The sequence below is a fragment of the Vigna unguiculata genome, chromosome 9, assembly GCF_037176805.1.
Source record: "Vigna unguiculata cultivar grain cowpea cultivar isolate G323 ecotype 2 chromosome 9, ASM3717680v1, whole genome shotgun sequence".
In the NCBI taxonomy this organism is placed as follows: Eukaryota; Viridiplantae; Streptophyta; class Magnoliopsida; order Fabales; family Fabaceae; genus Vigna; species Vigna unguiculata.
The window spans coordinates 33,799,736-33,825,420 of record NC_140800.1 but is presented as its reverse complement, the minus strand read 5'-3'; the positions used below and the strand labels follow the sequence as shown (position 1 = coordinate 33,825,420).

General features: G+C 33.1%; 1 protein-coding gene and 1 pseudogene across 5 annotated transcripts; both read right to left on the bottom strand.

Moving 5' to 3' along the window:
- Window positions 1-11,334: 11,334 nt before the first annotated feature.
- Window positions 11,335-13,170, bottom strand: LOC114195912 (AAA-ATPase At2g46620 pseudogene; annotated as a pseudogene).
- A 3,314-nt stretch (window positions 13,171-16,484) lies between these two features.
- Window positions 16,485-24,417, bottom strand: LOC114164067 (P-loop containing nucleoside triphosphate hydrolases superfamily protein). 5 transcript variants are annotated; one of them, XR_014984657.1, is made up of 7 exons: window positions 24,041-24,417; window positions 22,658-22,958; window positions 19,229-19,387; window positions 18,792-19,087; window positions 17,881-18,013; window positions 17,365-17,458; window positions 16,485-17,160 (listed from the first exon to the last, which is right to left on the bottom strand). XR_014984657.1 is itself a non-coding variant. In XM_028048550.2 (6 exons), exons 1-6 carry the CDS (start codon window positions 24,236-24,238, stop codon window positions 17,156-17,158), a joined length of 1,092 nt encoding a protein of 363 aa, XP_027904351.1. In that variant the 5' UTR covers window positions 24,239-24,417; the 3' UTR covers window positions 16,485-17,155. The 5 variants fall into 5 exon arrangements, 3 of the variants coding, with proteins under 3 accessions (XP_027904351.1, XP_085523149.1, XP_027904347.1); XR_014984658.1 differs by having other exon boundaries at window positions 17,890-18,013; XM_028048550.2 differs by lacking the exon at window positions 17,365-17,458.
- Between the last annotated feature and the right edge of the window lie 1,268 nt (window positions 24,418-25,685).

Below are 25,685 nucleotides of genomic sequence, written 5' to 3'. Positions count from 1 at the left end.
CATAATTGTCCAGTATTTGTACAAAAAACTCAACCTAACTCCCCACTTATTTGCACATAGTTCCCCACATTTGTGTTACTTCTGTTGTTATATTTTTTTTTTCGTTAAGATTGGGTCCAATGAAGCTTTCTGTTCTTCATGAGGATTGCAATGTGATTTTTGTTGTTAACATTAGGTATATTGAAGTTGTTGTCTCATATTTACATGATTGTCTAGTATTTGTACAAAAACCTCAATGCACCTCCCTAATTATTTCCACATGGCTCCCCACATGTCAGTGACTCCCGCTGTCATATTTTTTTCATTAAGATTGGGTCTAACAGACTTTTTAGTTCTTCATGAGGACTTCAATATCATTTTATGGTTCATATTAGGTACATTGAACATGATGTCTCATACTTGCAGAACTGTCCAGTATTTGTACAAAAACTTCAACGCAACTCCCCGCCTATTTGCACATAAATTCCCACATTGTGTGACTCCTGCTGTCATATTTTTTTTCGTTAAGAGTGGTTCTAGTGTTGTCATCTTCAACTCAGAAAAAACCTAAATCCTAAATGATATCTACACCAACAACAATGATAGAATGGAGAATCCCTACAACTCACCCACAAAACCAACCACAAACATTTCAATCACGTATGGTATTTGAACGAAAATGAATCATTGGCGATTATGAGAGTGAAACAAAGAACAAAGTCAAAACGAACCACCACCCATCGCCGTTGAGAACCCAAACCTCAGACCCTACTTCTATGTTCGATGACGTCGCGAGGCATTGCTTCTCTCTTCTCTCAAGTTGCAGTGCTCTCTTCCAAATGAGAAAACCATGGGTTCTCTTTGCTGAACCTCTTCCCCATCTTCTCACACACGTGTTTCAGTTTTAAAAGAATAAAAAAAACAATTTTTTAAATAAGAAAAATGATTGACACGTCACTATGTCAAAAGTAAGTTCAAAATATATGTCTAAATATCATTTCCGAAAACCAAATTGTACTTGAACAGTAATAGGGCATAGTTTGGGAAAAAAATTCCAAATGGTATACTTACATTAATAAAGTTCAAAAGTATTGTATAAAAGGAGAAAAAATCACATTTTAAAAAGTTGTAAAAAAAACTAAATTATTTTTAATCCATTTAAAAAAATTCTAACCTATATATTAAAAACTTATATATATATATATATATATATATATATATATATATATATATATATATATATATATATATATATATATATATATATATATTACTTCTAGTCAAATACACAAGGCATTTAACTTGTAAATTATCTAAATGTCCTATGAAATAACTATGATGTGTCAATTAGGCAAAGTTTACACGATTTGGTCTTCTAATACTTAAGTTAAGCTAAAAAAAAATTGTTAAATATGACGGTTATTTGGGGTATAAAATGGCGGTTTTGACTACCATATTTTGTGCATATGGTGGGTAGGCGCACCGTCATATATCTTGCCGTCACAATGCATAATATGGCGGTCTTGGACGAAACGCTACAACACCCGCCATTAAATGCATTGTTCAAATAATGGCACTTCAAACCACCGTATTTTGTGTGCAAATAATGACAGTGAAAATTGTCTTAATTTGTTTATTTTTAAATAATTGTCATGCGAAATACAACACCTAGAAATGTCATTATTTGCACTGTACGGATGTGTTATACGACGTTTCAACTACCATAATTTGAATGTGATTTTTTTTATATTATTTTTATGTAACATGCTTTCCATTATTATTGAACATGTTTTCCATAAAATTAAAAAAATCACATACAATATCTTGATCATTAATACTTTCATTCATAATTCATATTTCATATTTAAAAAGTTGATATTATGAAACACCATCCAAAAGTTTTCACATTAAAAACAAAAGCCAAAAAAAAAATCTAAAACATTATTATAATACATTTTGCTAAATTTATATACCTATGTTCCTATAGCTATGTTTCTAACTTGTCTTTTCTGTCCTGCTTGATCTTCTAATACCAATAGGTGATGGAGCACCACTTCCAACATTGGGTACCTGAAATAAAAAAGAAAAACTTATAACTTATTCAAATTCAAATGTGTATTATAATAAGCTTATGTAATTTGTTAAATAAACTATTAAATTTTACCTCATTAACCAAAGTATGTACCAAACCAGCAGCCATAACAGCAAAATGGTCAGGAACGTCATCTCTAGAAGCAATGTAGGCAACCAATGTTTGCATTTGTTTTTTGAGAGTTGTGAGCTCATTTTTCATCTTTAGAAACTTCTCATCCGTATTTGTTAATGTTGCACTACATGAAGCAAAATTCATATCATTTAACCTTGTAGCGGATTGCTTAAATGCAAGAGTGGGACAAGCTCCATGTGATAATCTTCTTACCTGACCTAGATGCTCCTTACCAAATATGAGACCAATCGGATCATTTGGAGATATATCTGATGCAATCTCTGGGTTATTCAACATTAGCTCATATATTTTTTCCTGCATTAAATTAAAAGTGAAAAAGACCGCCAAACAAACAAATTATGATGACTTAAAATGATAAACCAGTACACCAATAATTAGTTCAGACACAAATAAGCAAATTGAAAGTGATCATATAAGTTGAAGTACTTGGTGAAGAGAAAAGTGTCCAGACTCAAATAAGCAAACCAACAATTAGTACTTGGCCGAGTTCATCATTTATCCATAATTAACCCAATAATCATAGCAAACAATAGGAGTCACACATTAGTCACTAATCAAAGTGCAAACCAACCAAAAAGGAAATCGTAACAAAGGGAAAGAAGTGGAAGGACCTTGTCCGTGCCGAAAATGAGGAAATGTAGAGCGAATGCTCGTGGCGACTGCTAGTGTGCCCGATTGGTTGAGGGTTTGGGCAGTGGAGAAATGGATCGCGATGAAACCTTGTTTGACACTATCGTCAGAGTTGCTAGAGATGTTCGACGCTTTACGGGTTCCCAATCAATGTGGCGAAGGAAGTCACAATCTTCGACGACTTGGTAATCTCCACTTGCAGCGACGAGTTACGAGATCTCCTACGACGAAATCGATAGCAAGAACGGTGTGGTGGTGTTGGAAAGGTGGAGTACTGAAGTGTTGCTGGGTCGCAATCCGAGTGCGAAGTCGCAACGAAGTTTTATGGAACGACAACGTGGTGATCTCTTGCAACGAGGAGGGTGGAAACAGTGAGGAATGGGAAACTGCAAGGTGCGGGGAGTGTGGAAACGAAACCATCAAAGGTTGGGGTTGACTGAGAGGATTTTGTAGGGTTTGTCTTCACATGAGCCAGTTTTGTGTCTTGTCTGTGCATTTGTCTCGTTAAAATTCAATTTACTGTGTAATAAAAAGATAGAATTAAATGAGAAGTAAATAAAAAAAAGTATTATGGAGGGAAAGATGGCGCCATTGGAAAAACGGCGTAATGTGTAATGGGAGTATAATAGCATTTTCAAATGCCATATTTTGCATACAAAATGTGACAGTTATAGAACTATCGTATTATGAAGCAAATTATGGCAGTTTTTTATAACCGCCATATTTACTTCAATTTTTTGTAGTGTTAAGGTAAAATATATTTACATGAACAAAAGGTCTATTACATAAAGAAAAATCTTCAGAGCCAAAATAAACTTAAAATTCTCATATATCATATTAACTCATAAACTAATTTATGTGAGAGATAAGATTGGATCATGTTGACTTGACTTTGTTCTCTATGTGAGTTGATTGAGCTAGACCCTTCAAGTGGAGCTAGCTCAAATCAACTCTTGATCCAGTCTGACTTAAAATGACATTTACACTATGTTCTTTTGGGAGGATTTACTATTCATGTGGAATGAGAAGATAGGATTAGCAGGTGATTACGTTTTTCCTTTGGAAGTGATAGATGGTGATGTTGAATGATGATTAGAGAGATTCATTCTAAATGCAATCCTGATATGCATGACGAAATTAAAGGGTAACACACTCAAATTTACAAAATTACCCTCATATTTTTGTTTCCTTACATGCCATTTATTCATTTCTCCTTATTATGAAAATAACATAATAAAAATTAATAACACAAATAAAAATTTATTATGGATATTAATCAAAATTTATTACTTCTAAAATTACTATTAAAAATAAAATAAAATCTTCATATAAATAAATTATTTTCCACCTTACTTATTAAATTTATTTTCATACCCAATATATTGTATTATTTTTTTTTTGATAAATAATTTGTTTATAACTTCAATCATTCAATAAAATTTATAAAAATAATTCTAAATAATTTATATATCATTTTATATTTCTTTTAACAATATAGACATTTTAGTAATATAACTTTTTTATTTATTAAATTTTTTTTAATATGTCATATCAGTCAATTCAGTCAAAAATCTTCACAAATTTCACTTTCTATCCACTTGAAAATCATCTCCAAATCTTTTAAAAAAATAATAACAACTTTCCTCTCTAATCTTTCTAATCTTATTTTGTCCTCTCCTTCAAATAATTTCTCCCAAAAGACACAACCTTACTCTAGATGATTTGTAACGGTTAACTTAGTCAATTTGACATGATTAAGTAGAATAATATATTGATTCATCAATATATTTTGAATTCTTATCGGTGAAGTCAAAATGTTTGAAAAAATAAAATAAAAAAGTACATGATGATATAAAAGAGTAGACGCATGTAATAATCTTAATTACACAAAGTCATTATAAAAAAGTGGAGTGAAGCGCAATTTCTCCAAGTAATTAAAGTAAACACTACTAGCATGATACTTGTTCAAAGTAATAAAATAGTCCAATCATATAAATAATGAAGAAGAATTTGTGTTTTTATCTATGACTAGATCAATATTACACTTTACAGGCAGAAAAGGATTATTATTTTTGTATGGTTTTTTTCTAAAACAATGATGAAAGGTTTGACAAATGTAGTTGTTGCTTTGACCACTTACACTGATACCCTAACACGAGGTTTTTGGTTAAGCATTGAAATACTGTAATACCAATAACACGAGGGGTTTGCATTTATGTTTTGTTTGAATGTTTTGGTCAAATGGTAATGTGTAGTTGGTTGTTTTGGGTTTTGGATAGTCCAACCTAAAGCCAGCTAATGGAATTAATGAAGTATAGCGGTTAGCAAATTAAGAAACTTGTTTTGTTCCCACCACAGTTATGCCTATACTTGTGGGCCACTATTTTTTTTTAATGGTTCCAATACATCAAGCTTAGACACACCTCTTAAATGGTGTCTTTATTATGTCTCACATGTATTAGACAAATACATTCATTTTCCAAAAACTCATAAATTTATAGATTTATTGTAAAAGTTTATATTGTAATTATAAAAATAAAGAATAAATCTTATTTATTTATCATTTTTTACGTTTTATATTAGATAGATAATTAGATTTATTTTTTTACTAAGTGACAGTACGTTATATAAATATTAACATTTATATATATATATATATATATATATATATATATATATAAATGTGTGTGTATATATGTATGTCTTAGAGGTCATACGTATTGAAGTTTCTGTGTTGTATCGAATATGTAGGAGTGTATATGTAAGTTAAAATTAACACAATACAAGTTCTGAGTAGGCTTGAGAAAAAGAAAAAAAAAACACATGTCCAAAATTAAGATATTTAATCATCTCATGTCTTGATTTATAAGTATAAGCAATATGAAATTATTGGGTGTAATAGGAACATATAAGTTCTCAGTTAGAGTGTTACCTCCGTTACGATTTTGTCCTTAAAAGACACTTCGAAAAATGGAAAAGGAAAAAATATTTAAACTGCCTCGAACCTCGATTTCTAAGCTATATGAGACTATTAAATGTGGTAGAAACAACAAACTTGCAGCGAAACAGCAAACAAATGGATGACAGTGAGTTTTTTCTTTCTTTTCTTTTTTCATTTCAAAAATGTTGTTTATGTTATGAAATAAAGCGAATAACAGAGAGAATAATAGATAATAGAGAAGAGAAGAAACAATATAGAATAGAGAATGAGAGTATAGGGAGCAACTCATCTATGTATTATTATTGATAGGAAGAGTCTTGTTTATAGATACAACATGTAATCCATAAAGAAAACAAATCAACTTAGTTAATACAAATATTTACATAAAGAGTAATGAATCATACGAGTATCAATCATATGAGTAAATGTATCAAATCAATGGACAATCATTAATTCATAACACTCCCCCTTGAGTGTCCATTGATAAAAGAATGTACCTCGTTAAAACCTTACTAGGAAAAACCCTTTGGGATAAAAAACCTAGTGAAGGAAAAAGAGTACAACATTTTGTATTCTTTAATACAATATTGTTCATCACATATTCTATTTCTCCCCCTCATATAAACTTACATCATTAAGGTGACAGAGTCCGAACTTGTGAGTCATTTGCTCAAAAGTTCTTCTTGGCAAAAACTTTACAAATATACCTGTTATATTTTCAGATGAATGAATTTTTGGATATCTATGTCATCCTTTCAATTGAACCAATTGAACAATCCACTATTGTCTTCATATATGGTTGTTGATTCCATCTTTGTCGGGGATAGTCACAAATTTCTTGCACATGTTGAATTATAGATCTTAACCAACATATTCACAACTTTCCTCGTAATTTTGTATGATTAGACGATGTTGCTACTATGGTTTGTTTCATATACCTTCATGAAACCATTGTGCTACCACACGTGAACAAACATCTTGTTTGTGATCAACCATTGTGACATTGTAAGAATATGTAAAATAACATGCATATTCATAACGCATTGGTCTGAATTTGAATCATTTGGATGGAATAAGCTCATATTCGTAGTACCCTTAAAGTAACGAAGTATATGTTTTACTCCAAACCATTTTTTTCTTGTAGTTGAAGAACTATATCTTGCTTAACAAATTTACAGCAAATGCAATATTAGATTGAGTATAATTAGTAAGATACATTAGTGTTTCTATGACACTAAGATATGGTGCTTCTAGACCAAGAAGATCTTCATCATTTTCTTGAGATCTAAGAAGAGTCTTTATCAACATCTAACGATCTCACAACTATTGGAGTGCATAATGGACATGACTTGTCCATTTAGAACATTTTAAGCACCTTAATTATATAAGCTTCTTGACGTATAAAAACACCTTTATTTAAATACTCAATTTCTAATTTCAAATAAGACTTTGCCCTTCAAAGATCATTCATCTCAAATTATTTCTTTGAGTAATCAATTTCCTTTGTGAGCTCATTAGGAATTTCAACGATATTTATGTTATCTACATAAACAATAATTACGGCAAATTCATTATTTGGATCTTTTCATATAAATACAAGAACAAATAGGATCATTTTTATATCCTTCTTTTAATAAGTACTCAATAACATGATTATGCCACACACGTCTTGATTTCTTTAATCAATAAAAGAGCATGTTCACTTTTATTGAATAACCCTCTTTAGAATTTGTCTTGTTGGGCAAATAAAATCCTTCAGGGATTTTCATATCAATATGATTCTCAAAAGAACCGTACGAATAGGTTGTAACATCATCCATTAGATGTAAATGCAAACCTTGTTGTGCAACTAGGATAATCGAATATTGCAATATTGTTGCATCCAATACTAGTGAACATGTTTTTTCACTAATCAATACAAGGTTTTGTGAACAACTTGAGCAACCAATTATGCTTTGTATCTAACAATTTCATCATTTTTAATTGATTTTTGCGCAAAAATCCACATGTACCCAACGGGTTTCATAACTTGAGGTGTGCGAACTATATGTTTAAAAACCTTTCGTTTAGCAAACAAATATAATTATGCTTCTTTGCATATTTTCATTTTGGCCAATCTTTTCTTTGCCGACCATCTTCAATGATCATTGCTTATTGATCCTCATTGTCATTCATAGCCTTCATCGCTATGTTATAAGTAAAAGTTTCGTCAATGTTAACTTTATTTTGGTTCCATATTATATGATTCATAACATAATTTATTGAGATCTCATCATTTTCAACAATTTCAGGTACCTGAGGTTCTTCTAAAACCGAACCATTAATTATGTCAAATGAATCTTTTGGGATTTCAACCTTTTCGATTAGGTCATTTTGCATTTTAGCTCCCTTTCTCATTCAAGAGTTTTTATATTTGGAACCAATACGTCTATCACGCTTCAAACGTGTCCACATGAGTTTTTCAACCCTTTTTTTTCGCATCATAATAACTGATCATGTCAAACAAGGCAATCATTTTGATTTGTAAACTTCTGATTTACCATGACATGCATTTTAATTGTACTAATAAACTTGGAGTACAAATTATAAGAGAATGTTGATAATTTCTCCAACACACTTTCTTTTTCAACTCAATCATAGAGATATAAAGATATTTCATAGTTTTTTCATTGTTTGTCTCAATATAATATCCATTTAGACAAATATCATTGAAACTTAATAAGTTTCTATTCAACTTCTTGGTATAATTATAATAGCTCTCCTAGAGTCTTCAAATATATTTGTAGTACTATAAATAATACTAACATTGATGTCTCACATTATCAAACAAGAGAAAAATTTATTACTCTTGAGAATTGTATAAGTTGTTGCACTATCAATAAGACACATATCTTTTGGTACTAGTGCAAACATTCGTTTTTCATATAAACGTAAATATCAATATGAGATTTATTTTTTTAACACTCTCATAATCAATGAGGTGATCAATGCTTCCATTTGCTTTAGCAAAGAAAATAATAATATCAAGATGAGTAGCATCCATATGGCCATAATCAGAATCACCATCTTCATAAGCAAAGTGTGTTTCTATGTTCTTCTCCGCATTTATAAGATGCTTTGGTGTACACTGAGTACAACTCAAATGGCCTTTACCACCATAATGATAATATATACTTTCATCCTTTTGTCAATATTTTCACATCTTCCTTTTCCTTTTTCACATTATTATGCCATTTCTGGTGACAAAATGTGGCTTTGAAATTTTCTTTATAATCATGTTCATAATCAATATCACGATCACGATCATGAAAATATAAATCAAATGTTGCGGCATTCACTTCTGGAAATGGAGCAGAACCAATTTGGACCAATTTCTTGATTTTCTATCAAAAGCTCATCGCTTTGTTCAGCTATACAAAGGCATGAAATAAATTCATAATATTTATTGCTGCATATTCACTTCTCGGAATGGAGCAGATTAGGCGGATCTCATGATTTTTCATCAAAAGCTTTATTGCTTTGTCTAGCCAGCCATACATACATAGGCATGAAATAAATTCACAATATTTGTGAAATCTCTTTTCATAATATTTTTGTTATGTTGCTTAGATGCTTTATTTCTTTATTTAATGGTATCCCAATATCCATTGCATCTAAATATATTTTAACATTTAAAATACAATATAAGGAATTCTTCCTTGTAATATCAAGGGTCACAAATCCAAATTTTGCAAACATTTCGTGTGTTTAGAACTAGCACATAAAATAATAATATTAGTAATAATAATAATCACCGTCATAATAAAAATAAAAATAATAAGACGGAGATGAAAATTAATAAAGTTAAACAATTCTTATCACAAGAGGAAGAATATAAGGTAAAATTATAATTTGAGAAAAGATTAGAAAGAGCCTGGATTGAGACACGCAGAGCACTGTCATTATAGAGAAAAAGATTCAATTAGTCCTCAATTGGTTGGAGCATCGTGCTGATAACGTGTTATGAAATAAAGCGAATAACAGAGAAAATAATAGATAATACAGAAGAGAAGAAACAATATAGAATAGAGAATGAGAGTATAGGGAGCAACTCATCTATGTATTATTATTGATAGGAAGAGTCCTATTTATAGATACAACATGTAATCCATAAAGGAAACAAATCAACTTAGTTAATACAAATATTTACATAAAGAGTATTGAATCATACGAGTATCAATCATATGAGTAAATGTATCAAATCAATGGACAATCATTAATTCATAATAGTTTACAATTTTTTTTTTTGGAAGGGATTTTTCGTATCACAATCTTTGTCTAAATTATGTTATCCGAGAATTAAATTTGAATAATCTAGCCATATTTAATTATATTCAAAATTATTTGTATCTGAATAATAACATGACAAATTAAATGGTCATAATGAATTTTAAAATTTTAAATATAAATTATGCTTGATTGGTCAAATTGAATTCGAACTCAACCCAACCCTTATACAACCATAAATCATTGTGCAACCCTAGTTCTGAGTAACATGATTGGACATTGCTGGAATTAGGTCAACCACCTTAAAGCACACTTTTCCTTTAAGCCAAATGCTACCCTAATTATTTTATTTTTGATTTGAAAAACTTGCTCAAATTCATTCATATCTAAATGGAATTTTTCTTATGACAAATTTTGTTTTTGACAAAATTGTCAAAATTTTCATAAATAAAATTTGTACTGCCCACGACATCGTGTCGAAATCTGACCTTGAATCATCTGAAACCACGTCAAACTAGTTCAGGTCGGCCCACCTTAAGCTTGGTTAGGTCACGTACTATGTGGATAATCCTAACGTTAGGATTACGAGGACCCCACAAAAGATGTGACAATTGAGTCGTTCTAAGATAGATAAAAATCATCATACAACTCAAATGTAGAGTAGGTAATGGGAAGGTCGATAGAGCGCAATTAACATCCTCTATAAAGAGGGAGGTACGAAGTTAAGGGAGGGATCAATTTTTTTTTCCTCTTCTTCCTTTCCTTGTTCTCGGAGAGGATTTGGTGATAAAGTCGATAGGAAGAGGAGAGATAAAAATTTGTTCTTTGTCTCCTTAAAATACAAGACCAGAACAAAATTAAAATAGATTAATTTTTTTATTTTTAACCAAAATAAAATAATAAAGTAATACTTTTTTTTGACTATATAAATAATCTGTCAAAGTTTATAAAAAAAAGAAACTTTGTTAAACTATGATACTCTAGGCTAATTTATGGTTTAAACAGAAACTGATGCATGGACGGAGTTGTCGTTTATCTGGATTTTCTTTGTCAAAGGAAATCATCTTTGTTTTTCATCATCATAGGTCACAACAAGTTAATAAAGTAGAACGCGCATTTTCAAATTCCATGGTCTCCAATCCAACAGTTACCGATATTAGTCAATGACTCAAAATTCGTAGTTACATATAAAAAAATAAATTTGTTTACAGGTAGAAAAATCAACCACATATAAAGATGTTGACCAGCGTAAAAATAGAAAAAAGAAAAAAACATTGACCGAAGAAAGGAATTTAAAGAATAAGTGAAGCATGTATTTGTGTTCTTCTGAAGGGACTAAACAAGAATGCGAATTGCAGATTCTTGTGACTATTACTGGTGTGTGTAGTTACAATATAATTGCTAACTGAAAAAAATATAATAGAAAAAATCATTGGGAAATTAAGGAAAAACTTTACATTTATAAAAAAAAAAAAAGACCCATTTTATCCGACCCGACCATCGATACGTGGAGGCTCTTTGTCCATGGGCCCCGAATAGGACTCGTCCTTCCTCCTACTTCCCAAGCGCAAAAGCCCATACAGTTTGCGGAACTCCCTCACGGTGTGGAGGCTCTCCTTGCATACAACCGCACCCGGGTCGCTATCGTCGCTGTTCCGACCCGACCCGCTGTGGCTCAACCTCTGTCCCTCCCTGGGGGCGTTGGAGTGGACCTGGAGGGCCGAGATAACGGTTTTCAAGGCCCGCGTGGGGGAATTCCGGTTGGATATCATAATCTCGCCAACCTCGGCCGGACTGAGCCGGGCCCCGGTCTGAAAAACCTCTTCGACCTGAGGGAAAAGCTTGTGCTCCTTCAACCCTAAGTAACTACTGGCGAGAATCTTAAAGGTGGAGAAATCACATAAGGGGAAGTGTATGTGAACGTCAACCCTCCCAGGCCTCAGAACCGCTTGATCAACATCCTCTTTAGTTTCGTTCATCGTGAACACCATCACGCGCTCTTCTCCGCAGCACGATACGATTCCGTCCATGAAGTTCAACACGCTCGACAAACTCGCTGTGTTTGTGTTTGACTTTTGTGCGAGCAAGCGATCGAGGTCCTCGATCACGATCAGAGACTTCGCCGTCGTTTGCATCAGCATCAACTTCCAATCGCCGCCGTCGCTGAACTTCGACACGTCCACGTCGTAGACGTCGTAGCAGAGGAACTTCGCCATGGCGGCAACGAAGCTCGATTTTCCTGTGCCAGGCGCGCCGTAGAGGAGGTAGCTCCGCTTCCAAACACGGCCTAGCCGGTGGTAGTACTGCTTCGACTTCATGAACTGGTCCAGATCGGACTTCACCTTGTTCTTCAGCTCCGCTTCCATCGCCACCGTGTCGAAGCTAGCCGGATGAGTGAACGGCGCCGAGCGCCACTCGCCGGCGCCGGAGTTCACGTATAGCTTTATGTCCTTTTTCCGGCGCTGTTCGACCTCGTCCGCCACGGAGAGAATGTGCTGGAAGTACTGCCGGAAGACTCGGCGCTTGTCTTTCTTCTTAATTCGTAGGACGAGCGCGCCGCCGCCGGAGGCGGCGGCGTCGTTTGTCCAGGAGAGCTTTGCGCCGAGGAAGGTATCGTGGACGGTGTGGTTAGGGTCGAGGTGGAGGAAGATGTCGGAGGGATTGGGACCGGAGAAGAGGTTGGTGTAATCGGAGTCTTGAACGGAGGGGAGAGAATCGAGGTAGATGAGAATTTTGCGGTAGAGTTGATTCTCCTGGGCATGAAGGTTGTGGCGAGGAATTTTGAAAGATTGGTGAATGTGAAGGCGATTTTCAAAGGAGATGAACCATTGGTTGAGGATGTGAAGTGCAGAGGTTTTGCGGAAGAAGAAAAGGATTAAAGAAAAGGAAGAGAGAAAGAAGAAAATGGAAAGCATGTTAATTTGGCAGATGATGCATGCGCTTGGACTTGGAACAGAGAGAAGGAATGAATGAATGAATGAATGAACTTTGTAAGAGAAGGAGCTTTGAAAAGGTCAGGTGCCGGCAATTTTATTATTTTCAATTCCTATATAAGTAAGAGCATGTGTTCTTCTTTGGTGTGTTTGATTTTCAAGGTTTTTGACTCTTGCTGCCAAACACTGCGCACACACTTCTCAATTATCCTCTTATATGGATTTTTATAAGTTTTTTTTTTCTTCCACAATAACTAACTTCATTTTTTTAAATATTCTTCGAATATATCTATAACTTTTATAACTAAGTGTTTTTTTTTCTTTCAATTTATTTTTTTAATTATTATAAAAGATTATTTTTTAGTTTTATTATTTTAATAATTATTTTTTTCAATTTAAATTATTACTCATTATAAAAAAATTATTCACTTATTTATCATATTAGTAACTACCTTTTTAAATTTAAATAATTACTTATAATAAAAATTTACATGATATTACTTATGTATAGGATTTCTTCAAATGATAGGTTGGTGACATGATTCACAAATTGGCACTTTACAGAAAATGACACAGTTGCAGCTAGCTATAAGTTGTTTTAAATCATCCTTGGGTTTCGATTTATCTAAATATATGTGGTTGTGTCAACTATTTGTTTGGTGAATTGTGCCAACTATTTGTTTGGAAGAAGAAAGAATTAGTCTCCAAATAAATCTTAACATGTGTTGCTTAACGTAAAAGTCATTTAAATTCTCGAGGGTGTAATTTTGGGTTTGAAGTCAAGTGGTTTAAATTTTATAAGAATGTAATTTTGAATTTATTATTAACAGCTTTCTATTCCAACTCACCAATTATATATCTTTTTTTCCCAACCTATAATTCTATTGGAAAAAAAAGATTGAATACCACATATTAACATTTTTATTATTAAAAAATTTAACCTTAATTAATTACATTATAACATTCAATGATCAGATACTAACATTTAAAACTATGAACTGGGTAAATATTTTCAAATCTATAAATATTTGTGTATATTACTTTATATACTTTGATCCAATTATATTCACGCGATAAATTATCACGAAATATTTGTGTGCTGACAACTTACTTTGCTGGCTTTTTTGTAAAAAGGGGTCACTTTGACTAAAAATTTGTAAAAAAGGGTCGTTTGAATTTTTTTTTGCAAAATAGGGTCAAGTCGTCGTGGTGGAGGACGACATTAAAGGTAAAGTCGTCCTCCACCGTACCGGTTTCTTTTCTTTTTTTCCAAAAAGTGAAATCGTGCTCTCAGAAGCCGGTTTCTATATATTTTAAAAGTGAAGTCGTCCTTGGGCCTGACGACTTCACTTTTTGTTTTTTTTTTTTTTTTTTTTTTTACATTTTCAGCTTTATATATATATATATATATATATATATATATATATTTTTAATTATATATTATTTAGTTTTTGTTAAATATTTATTTAAGTAAAAATATGAAAAATAGTTTTAAAAAAATTCTAAAATACTTAATCGTTAAACCTTAATACAAAATTAAGAAGATAAAATGATACAAATTAAAAAATATTAAAAAATCCTTCGATAATTATATTTGAATATTTAATTTGTTAATTTTTATTTTATTTGTGGTTTAGTCAGTCTACTATAACTATCAAGTATCATTTAATAAAATACTAAATTTATAAAATCAAACGAAGAAGTAGAGAACATTTTGACCAAATCAGAAGAAACTGGCGAAAAAATGGCCATTGAGGATGTCACTTTATTTTTTTACTGTAAACAAATATTTAAAAAAAAACTAAATAATATATAATTATATATATATATATATATATATATATATATATATATATATATATAAAGCTGAATCTGTAAAAAAAAAAAAAAAAAAAAAAAAAAAACCAAAAAGTGAAGTCGTCAGGTCCAAGGACGACTTCACTTTCAAAATATATAGAAACCGGCTTCTGAGAGCACGGTTTTGCTTTTTGAAAAAAAAAAATGAAACCGGCTTCTGAGAGCACAGTTTTGCTTTTTGAAAAAAAAAAAATGAAACCGGCACGGTGGAGGACGACTTCACCTTTAATGTCGTCCTCCACCACCACGACTTGACCCTATTTTGCAAAAAAAATTTCAACGGACCCATTTTTACAAATTCTTAGTCAAAATGACCCCTTTTTACAAAAAAGCCTACTTTGCTTGACACTGCCACTTAATAAGAAACCAACACGTATGATGAGTAAATTGACTCCTACAAAATCTTTTCAAAATGTATATCTATAATATTTACTGACTAATTGACAGTGCGAACATTTCTACACAAACTACACAAGCTAATTAAATTTAAAAAAAAGAAATTAGTTGTTTAATTTTTCACAAAATGTATACAATTCATGTAATGTTTGTGAATAGCTTGTTAATTATTCATATTACCGGAAGCTGAAATTTTACGTAAGAAAAAGTCACATTTACAGTAATATTTTTTAACCATGAGTGGGATTCAACATTTGCGTACACGTCACGAATAATTAATCTAGTGTTTATAATATGGAACAGAAAAACAAGATTTTACGTAACTTTAATATGGTATGGAAAATTCACATTAATGTATATTTCTTGATATTAACTAATTTTACGGCTATGACTGCGTATAAGTATAATTGTTGATTTTTATTTAACAGTGACCAATGTGTCAACTGGAATAATAATCAATTACAGTTGTTGGCGGTTGAACGTTGAAACAAATGTTTTGATGACCAGCCAACCTTCGAGATCAGAGGAGACAATTAAACGTACCTTTGAATGCAATCTTATTCCTCAACTATTCTCCTCACATTACCTTTGATTCTACACTTATACGGATGACACATAACTAATTGATCGTTAACTTATTAATATCTCACTTTCCTTTCTCAATAACCGACACAGTTAATTCAAGTAGCATCTTTGTTCAATTATTATGATAGATAAATAACCTTATGCATCATTAACTTTTGTTCCATGACAAAAGCATACACAACTACTCTGCTGAGGAAGTTGCATAGACAATTATTTTTTTCTCTCATTCTAGTACCGAAACTGCTATACTTTAAACAACTTCAGTTTTAAAATATTACTGTTAACCACTACCCTTGTTGCAGCCAGTTAAAGTATCACATCCCCTCCTACTATGTCGCAATTGGTTCTTCACTGGATGATGTAGAATACTAAAGAAATTTCTAGTAAAAAAAATACTAAAATATTTTACTACGCTGTGGTTATAATGGTTCCACGTCATTTTAAAACCAAAATCAATAAGAAAAAAATATGAACCCTTGAAAACCATTTAGTTCATTTTTGTGGTAGACGCGTTTTATTGTTGTATCGTAAGACGAGGATATGGCGTTAACAATAGGGACCGTTCGTTGTTTAGACCAGTAACGACTCAATGCGTCACACAGGCTAAATTAATTTATTAAAAATAAAAACCCAAAAAATGATTGTGGCCATTAAAAATCGAAAATCCCCATAAACTAAAGTGTCATAACATTGAAGAAATAGAGAGAGCTGTCATGGCCCTTTCAGTCTGTGTCCTATAATCTGCAAGGGTGTTTTCTACACAAGACTAGCAGGTATTTTGACAGGGACGGGGATATTTCGAACAGAATGGTCACTTGCAACTCCAAAATCCTAATGTCTGAAAAGAAAGAGATGTTGTTCCTTGTGGGATGGCGATGAATTGTGTACTATATTTTATTACTCTGTTACATTACATTTATTGGATGTTTGGCTTTAGCTTTTCCCCTCAAACATAAAAAGTGGTTGTGTAATGATGGAAGCACGAGGCAGGCATCAGCCGGAACAAAGTGAGGGAGATACGCCCCCCACGTAGTGGTCCTGTCTACACTGTAGAAACCATGTTTGAGAGGGAAAAAAAAAAGTACAAATTTGTGGTCCTGACTACACAATGAATGAATGTGATGGGAAGAACTCGCAACTTTCAAGGGTTTGAATTAATCATCAGCATATGCGGGTGGACCAGAAAGACAACAAAAGCACAACGATGATAAGTGACCCACTGCTTAAAATTATAACCCTGCTGAACCCACTCCAATGCCAGTTATTTCTCCGAGGTCTCAATAATTGATGGCTGTTGGCAACAACTTGATACGCACTGCACCGTCCTGATCAGTCTTAAGCTTAGTCTGTTCAAGTTGTTGGGCATGTAAGTGTTAGATCCAATTGTATTAATCATACAGATTAATTAGATAATAAAACAGAAGATATGAACTTTTGCTCATGCTAGTAGTGTAAATAGGACTGGAAGTAAGAGTGATTTAGAGCTGACTTAAATGATGACATTTTTCCCTATCCACATGCTAAACAGAATAGAAAGCGTAAAATTCAACCTTGAGTCCACCTAACTGCTCGGGCCAGATGGGAATTTTTTAATCCCTTCTTTTGTATGTTTGGTTTATTATACAATGTTGACGGATCTGACACCTGAAATAGACATTAGCTACCGTTTTATGTCATTTTACGGCATCATGTTATAGTATACAATACACAAAGGAGGGTGGAACAACAAAATTGAAAAATTATCTCTGCATGTACCCAAATAGTAATCAGAGATCAGTTTTGGCATAAATGGAAGTGCTACATGAATGATTGACGCATCAAATACAGAACAAAATGCAATAGCCAACCATGGAACTTTTATAATCGATGTATAACAAATATATGTTCCTATAATTAGTATAACTAAGTAATCACTGGTACAATCTGAACTAGGCTAAATGACCGTAGAAGAATGATCTAGAGAAAGTGAATATTTTAAGGATCTTGGGATTCTGGTTGGAGGTTAATCATGTGAGAAACCACAAGCTTAGAGAATTCATTGATTGCAGCCTGAATCTGAGAATCACCTGACTCACCAGGCACCGACCATCTTGAAGGTGACTGAAGGCTGAATCCAGCGTATTCACTTGCAGCAACCTTTGTCTTCTGTGAAGTGGCAAGGGCCTTCTCCAAATCTAACTGGGACAAAGGTCTAGGTGCCTGAAATGAGAAAGATAAACAATAAAGTTTAGTACTTATTATATGAAAAAGCCACCAAGAAAACTAATCAGTTTCTTTAGAGAAAATATGAAACCACGTCAACAGAGCCACAAATTGATCTAGCACATTAAGTAACTGCTTTCATTGACCAGAGATGTCACTTCCAGGCATGCAAATATAACCTTGCGCATATACAACAGTTTTAAATAAAAGGCTTAATATATTAATTTGTCTAACTATTATGATATTTTTTCACTATTCTGAACATTCTCAATTTAGTTCTATTATTTTAAAAAACAAGTCAATGTAGTCTCTTTTGACAAATTGATGGCAACGACATCACATCAATGAGAGTCGATGATATTTAGGAAAGGGAGAGGGCTCTCGATGAAAGAAGGAGAGTTAAGATTGTAATGCTACACGGAACCATAACACAGATTAGGAAAATGAAGTTGAAGGAGTGGTGGTGGTGGCTCTTGAATGTGTAACAGCAGAAAATGTAGAAGGGTCTGGGAGATAGAGAAGGGTGTGCCACATCATCACCCACAAAGCGCCAAGTTGTCATTGTGACAACATCATTACTATCAATTTGACAGATTAGACTAAATTAACCCATTTTTTTTCTTTAAAAAAAAGTGGAATCAAATTGAGAACATTTAAAATAGCAAGACAAAACATCATAAGCTTAAATAAAATCAACATACTCAAAGTTGGTAGGCCAGAAAATGAAAAATTAAGACATAGAAGAAAATGAAAGAGATAACTTAAATATACTAACAGGAGATCGTTTTCCTTTCTTCTCTTCATCCAGTAGTTCTCTAATAGGAAAATAGGCAGCTTTCTTGCAAAGATCAAATAGATCTGAACCAGTGTAACCCTCACACAAGTCCGCTATATGACCAAACTCTATGTTGTCTTCAACCCTCTCACCCTTTAAGATAACCTTCAATATTTCAGTCCTCTCCCTTTGGTCGGGAATTCCGATTTCAAAGGCTTGAGGAAGACGCCGTAGTATTGCTTCATCAAGTTCTGAAGGACGGTTTGTCGCTGCAAGAACCATAACTCGAGCATTCTCTACACACAACACATCATGTGGGTCAACAAATCTACTCAAATAAAAATAATTGAGAAGATTATTTTAACCAACTAAATCTAAGAAAATTGTGAATATTTATGCAGCAAAAATAAATAACATGATAATTGGTTTAAACTTACGATCTGTAGTAAACCCGTCCCACAGAGCCATGAACTCAGTTTTCATGTTTAACAAAGCCTCATGATCTGTTGTACGGCGTTGACCCAAAAAACTGTCTACTTCATCAATGAAAATGATGGCAGGCTGAAGCTTATAAGCCAGGCTAAATACAGCAGCCACTGCAGAGCAGCATAATATTAACAGTTTTTAAAAAAATGCTTTAAATAAAGAAAAAGAAGAAATACAGTATAATTAAGCACATTCAAAATTAAATGCAAACTTATATCATGTAATCATTTCACTCAACCAGTAGTAACAACATCCAGGGTGATCATTTTACTCAAACCAAAACTTGAAGTGATTGTAAGATTTAATCTTTATGTTTTAAAAATCAGTTACTTTATTAACTTCTTTCAAAAGAAAGTTACATTCCTAATCAGTCACATATTTCAATTATTCTTTCACAAGACAACACAGAAAAATAAAAACGATACCATATGGTCCTATTTTAAATCATGCATACCACAATATCAGTTAAATCTAAATCCTTCTTAATGGGTTTTCCAAATGACCTGTAGATTTTATATGCCTTCTTCTAGCTCTCAATATTAGCTCAATAGTTTTCTGTTGGCACTGTAGATCCCAAAATTTATTCTAATACACCAGCACAAGTCCTAAACTATGATAAAATTTTACTTTAAGCTATAGTGACACTTATGGTTTAGAAAATTATTTTAGCCATACAAGAAAGGACAAGATAAAAAATTATTATATACAAAGATACATTTCTGTAGTATTGATCGAAGAAGATAACAAAAAAGATGTTAGTTTTCTGTAAATTGAGTCTCTTGACTTGATCTCCACCCAAATACCCTTCTTAATAGCACCTATTTTTGCAGCTTTTCCATCTTCTAATAGATAAGGGTAAGTAGTTTTCCACTGAATCTCATACAGCATAACATTTATTTAGTCTGAATCCAGCTCCAGTATCATTTTAGACCTCATCATTTCATGAAAGAACTTTGTAAACCATCCAATGCCTTTCTCTCTTAAACCCTTCCATATCAAGTATATTATTCGGCCCAATTGCTTGTGTTACATTAGCTAGTCCCAAGCCCATGAGGTATCACAGTTATATTAGGAGTCAATAGCCAATGTAAAACTTCGTTGACTTTCCATGGCATGGATGAACAATGTAATTATTTCATTCACAAGATACAACATTAAAACAAATTCTGACAGTTATAAGACAAGGTACAACACATAATGGTCAAAGAACTAAAATTAGGATATACGCATAAGTCTGGGGAAATAGTATCAAATTGAAAACAATAGCATTATATTAAAAATGAAAATCATTAATTTTTGTTGGATACAAACATTATAAAAATGTATATGACTTTAATGATAATATGCAAACATTAACAATGAACATGCAATTGAATTCAAACAAATCAGATTGCATAACATATCACCTTAGAAGATATTCATAAACCTTCATGCATAAAAACAATAAGTCGTTAAGACTCACTATGTTAAATATGATAATAAAAGTCTATCACATTAAAGATTTTTCTATACATTGCACGAGTACATGTGAAATTTTGAAGTGTAAATAAAATAATAATTAAAATGTCAGAAATTGTGTAGTTCCAATAGCTCAAAAGTTTCACATCGCTTTGGAATAGAGACTAAGGATTGTTTATATACACCCTCATCTGTTGTTGACCCATGGAAGTACCTTATAAGGGCAAAATCATCAAGTCCAAAACAAATAATACCTCGACTGCAATGACTAACAATGGTATCTTAAAGGACTTGAGATCAGAAGATTGACATTCTTTATAGGACCAAAAAGGTGAGTTCTAAACTACTCTTACCCATTAAACATCAATTGGGGGCCTTTTTCCTATACACTCAAAAGTTTGATATTGCTTAGGAACTAAGGCCCGGGGTAGTTTACATACAACTCCCTCCTCTTTTAACCCACTTAAATGCCTTCTAAAAATAAAAATGGTTATGGAACCATCTAGCAGCAAAGAAAACTATACATTTGATGTATTGATTAAACTTAATGATATTATTTTTTAAGCTAACTAGAGATACAACCCTCCTCTTCTAGGACATTGAGATGCCTTTTAAAAACAAAACAAAACCATCTAGCACCTAAGCAAACAATACATTAGATGTGGTAATTAAACATAATGATATTATCTTAAGCAAACTTGAGGTCAAAACATTGCCTTCTACATTGGTTGACCCAAAGACATTTGAATTTTGATAAGAACACATACTCAAAGAAAATAAGTATGGTATGAAATGTATTCATTGTTGAGGAATCTATTTTATTAGGTGGAATAAATTAAAGAGACAAGGCTTTCGAAATTGAGAGGGAAACTATAGAAAAGGTATTTTGATTAAATTGCACAAATGACCTCTATGTTTATTTTTCCGTCAGAGTGAAACAATCACCAATTTTATTTCAGAAATAAAACATGAAACATTTGGTTTAAGAAAATTTTCTATTTTTACTTTCAATTAGAAAACGTTACTTTGTTTACTTTTTGAAATATGTATATTACAAACCATGAAAAAATAAAGAGGTATTTTTAGTATTTTCTATATAAATCTTTGGAAACAGATAAACAATATGAAAATAAGATGACATTTTGGTAATTCAAAATGTAAATAAGAAATGAGAGCAAAAATTTCCCCAATGTAGCCCTAATATTCAATATAAGGTTTGCTCCATGAAAGAGTAATTTCTAGATCCTTTTACATTGAAACAAAAGATTGAGTACTTCAAAAATATGATTACAGAAATGGTTCACAAGAACCACAGTTGAATAGATCGGGTGGGGTGCCACGTAGTTTAAGTTTGTAATACTTTGTTCGGGTTTGGGTCAGGTAGTGTCACCCGACCCTTTAAAAAACCCCAGTGAACAAACTACTGGATTAAGTAAGGATTTCTAACCCAGAAATAGTAAACAAAAAGATAAGAGAAATTAGGGATTTTACACGCCTTGGGTTGGGTTGGGCTGGGTCGCACTAATTAAAGGCTTCTTCTTCCTTTTAACGTAGTGTGTCCCACAGATCCCGATTTCCTTCATGGTTGCCTCAAACCACCATTCTGTGAGACCTATTAAGGCTATTACGAGCCACCATGCAAAACCCTGTTTGCCCCTGCCACGTGGTGGCAGGCCAAAAATCCACCATGGCCATCTTTCAACAACACTGTGTCAAGCTTCTACGTGGATTCTAAGTAATTATTGACAAATTATTGGACCTTTTGAAAAAGTAAGAATATAAGAGTATAACATATTTTAATTTATTGAACCAATATAATTGTAAAATCTATGTTTTCACACAAATTCAACACTAAAGTCTATGTTAGAGAGAAGAGTAAAGCTTTACAATACATTGTAAAATTAGCCATATACTGCACTTACCAAGCTTTTGGGCATCTCCAAACCACTTGCTCATAAGGTTTGATATCCTCACATTGATAAAAACTGCTCCCGACTCCTTAGCAATAGCTTTGGCAAGCATGGTTTTTCCAGTGCCAGGGGGTCCATACAACAGAACCCCCTTTTGTGGTCCAAGAAGCTTACCATGTGAAAACAAATCTGGTCTTTTTAGAGGCAGAATAACAAGCTCAAACAAAGCTTGCTTGATTGTTTCCAGTCCCCCAATAGAATTGAACTCCACATCAATGTGGTCAGGATTTATAACATCACAGGCTATAACATCCTGTAAACACATAAAGGGACGAAATTAAAATCTTATAAAAGATAATAGTTAAATGTGGTCAAAAGTTTTTCACTGTCAACATGAAGTAAGGCCATATATCCCCATAGAGGACATCAATGGATCTAGACCTTAACTTTTGTGATTATTTGGATAAATTATGTGTTTAAACTGATTTCTTAATAAATAAATAAATTGGTCAAAATTAGGAAATCATAATAGATTAATCCTTAAGTCATTGAAAAATCCCTTTCAGCAGTACAATTTCCTAGCGCTAGAAATCCATTACAGAATATAGAAGTAACATGACAATATCAGGACATTAGTTCATGATGTACATCATCAACAACCAAGCTTCATCCCTCTGAGAACAGAATGACAATAACAGAGGTAATATTTACGCTCACAATTAGAGCATAGGTATCCAAATCCAATATAACATTATTCCACCCATCAAAATTAGTCTGAAGCCCAACCTAAAATACTTAAGATGCAACGTGAAGGCAAATGATCAACAAGCAGACAAACGCAGAAACACTCATAATTATACGACCACCTAGGTACTACGATCCAATACAAACACATTAACCATTCTCCTCTTCCCCAACCGTACACTAGTCATTACTAAGTTAAGACAGGCATAATTAGAAATTCTTTCACAGGAACCAATCACAACAAAGAGACAGTTAAAAAATGATAATAACAAAATCAAGATACTGATCCTACAAACTAATCACACTGGGGAAAAGAAATACCGTCCAACATTGAACATCAATGATGCACACCGTGACATTCAGCACATCAGTTTTACAAATTACAAACTTACTGACGGGATTGGAACAAGTATATACTCGTTCAATATCAAAACATGTTCCCAACACCGACGTTAGAATCCCTAAAAATCTCATGAACCATTTCTATCATTAACATTGTGATACTCCATAGTCAAGTCCTTGAACATCTTCCTAGCCATATAATTTCACATTACCATCCAATGACCCCCAAAAGAACAACACTAAGGTTTATGCACTGAAAAAATTGAGATATGAAAAATTGGAATGCAAAGAATAGAACAACGAATAAACCTCATAAGGGTTAGTCTGAATGAGGGGGCGACCGAGACGCTTTGCAATCTCTTTCTTGTGCTCAAGAACCTTCTTGGAAGCTTCGCGATTAGGATCGAGGTGTCTGAGTCCCGCGAACAACACCAAGCAACTCAACGCCGCGCTCGCAGCGTACAACAACAGGTCTTGCAGGAACTTCGTCTCCGATGAACCTCCCATTCTTCTTTCAACAATCAAAATCAAAATTCCAATTTATGATACAATAATATCAGTTTATCATCAAAATTCCTTCTTCTTTCACTCTCTGTAATTGTGGCGAGGAACAATGAACAAGGGTTCTCAAACTCAAATTCGAACAGAAACAAAGTAAGAAAGAAAAGTCAAGAATCCCAACGCTTGGGGTTGATGTTAAGGATGATAAAATAAAAAAAGAGGTTTGGTTGGTGGGCTCAGCCCATCTCTCGGCGACGCCCAATATTACGTTGGACTCTCACCTTTCTAATCAGGCCATTTCTTTCTGCACTTCCTCTTTTTATTTATGCACCCCCTCTAACTTAAAATTCCACTTTTACCCTCATACATTAAAAATCCTAATTTTGTTTTCCCTCCCATCTTCCCCTTTCTCATCTTTGCCAACGCAGCACTATATCCCCATGCATCATATCTCTCGTGTGCACCTCCCACTCATTATATCATCTTGCAATTACTTCCCCTTCAAATTCCAACCATCCCCACCATTTTCTTCATCTTCTACAACAAAACCTCACAGCCATAGTTACACTCAAAACAAATAAACGTAATCAAGTTTAAATGTACTATTTCGTTATCTGTTTAAATGTTTTTAGCTATCTTTTTATAGTTATTTTTATTACCTTGACTTTTAGTTTTTATGTAATGCAGTTTTACAGTTTCAGTGTGTTTGAGAAAATAATTTCCATTTTCTCTCTGACTTTTGTTCTCTCTACATAGAGTGTATGTATGTTTTGGTTTCAATTTTTGTGTCCAAGAGTGGTTGATAGGAAGAATAGTGAAAAAGTAGTAGAGCAAGCCTTACAAGCAAAGATTAGTCAAAGTAGCAAGGGCGTGGTGGTTGTAGTAGGAGAGGCCAAGGGAGATTCAAAGGAGTAAGAAATGCATATAGAAACACTACTTCTATTTCTCAATAACACCCATCTAACATCGGTTGTGATAGGAAAGAATGCACTAATATAGAGGGAGAGGAAGAGATGGTAAGAAAAAATGGATAAGAGGAAAATTCATCGTTACAATTGTGATAAATGGGGTCACTATTCATATGAGTGTTGACAAGATAATGGAAACAAAAAAGGAAGGAAGATTGAAAAGGTGAATCTGGTGCAAGAGGAAAATGGGTCTAATTCATACCAAGTCTTGTTGATGGCAACCATAACCACATGATAGGGAATACGAACTGGTTGGTTGATCTCAATTTGCGTGTAAAGAATGATGTGAAATTTGCATATAATAGCACAATTATGGCTAAAGGCATTGACAATGATCTAATCAAATGAAAGGATGGATAAACAACCTTCATGAATGATGTTTTGTATGTTCCTACCATGAAGAACAACCAAGGAAGGTCTTCCAAACCACTGCACCTCATAGATCGAAGCAACCACTTGGAATGGTCTATTCGGATATGTGTGGG

Bases quoted from the DNA above. Each gene is read 5' to 3' on its own strand.
- LOC114164067 (XM_028048546.2), bottom strand. From the start codon at position 24,238: ATGGGAGGTTCATCGGAGACGAAGTTCCTGCAAGACCTGTTGTTGTAC. The intron at 19,388-22,657 runs GTAAGTGCAGTA...GCTGCTCTGCAG, and splicing joins TGGAGATGCCCAAAAGCTTG to TGGCTGCTGTATTTAGCCTG. The intron at 19,088-19,228 runs GTAAGTTTAAAC...TGTTGTGTGTAG, and splicing joins GGACGGGTTTACTACAGATC to AGAATGCTCGAGTTATGGTT.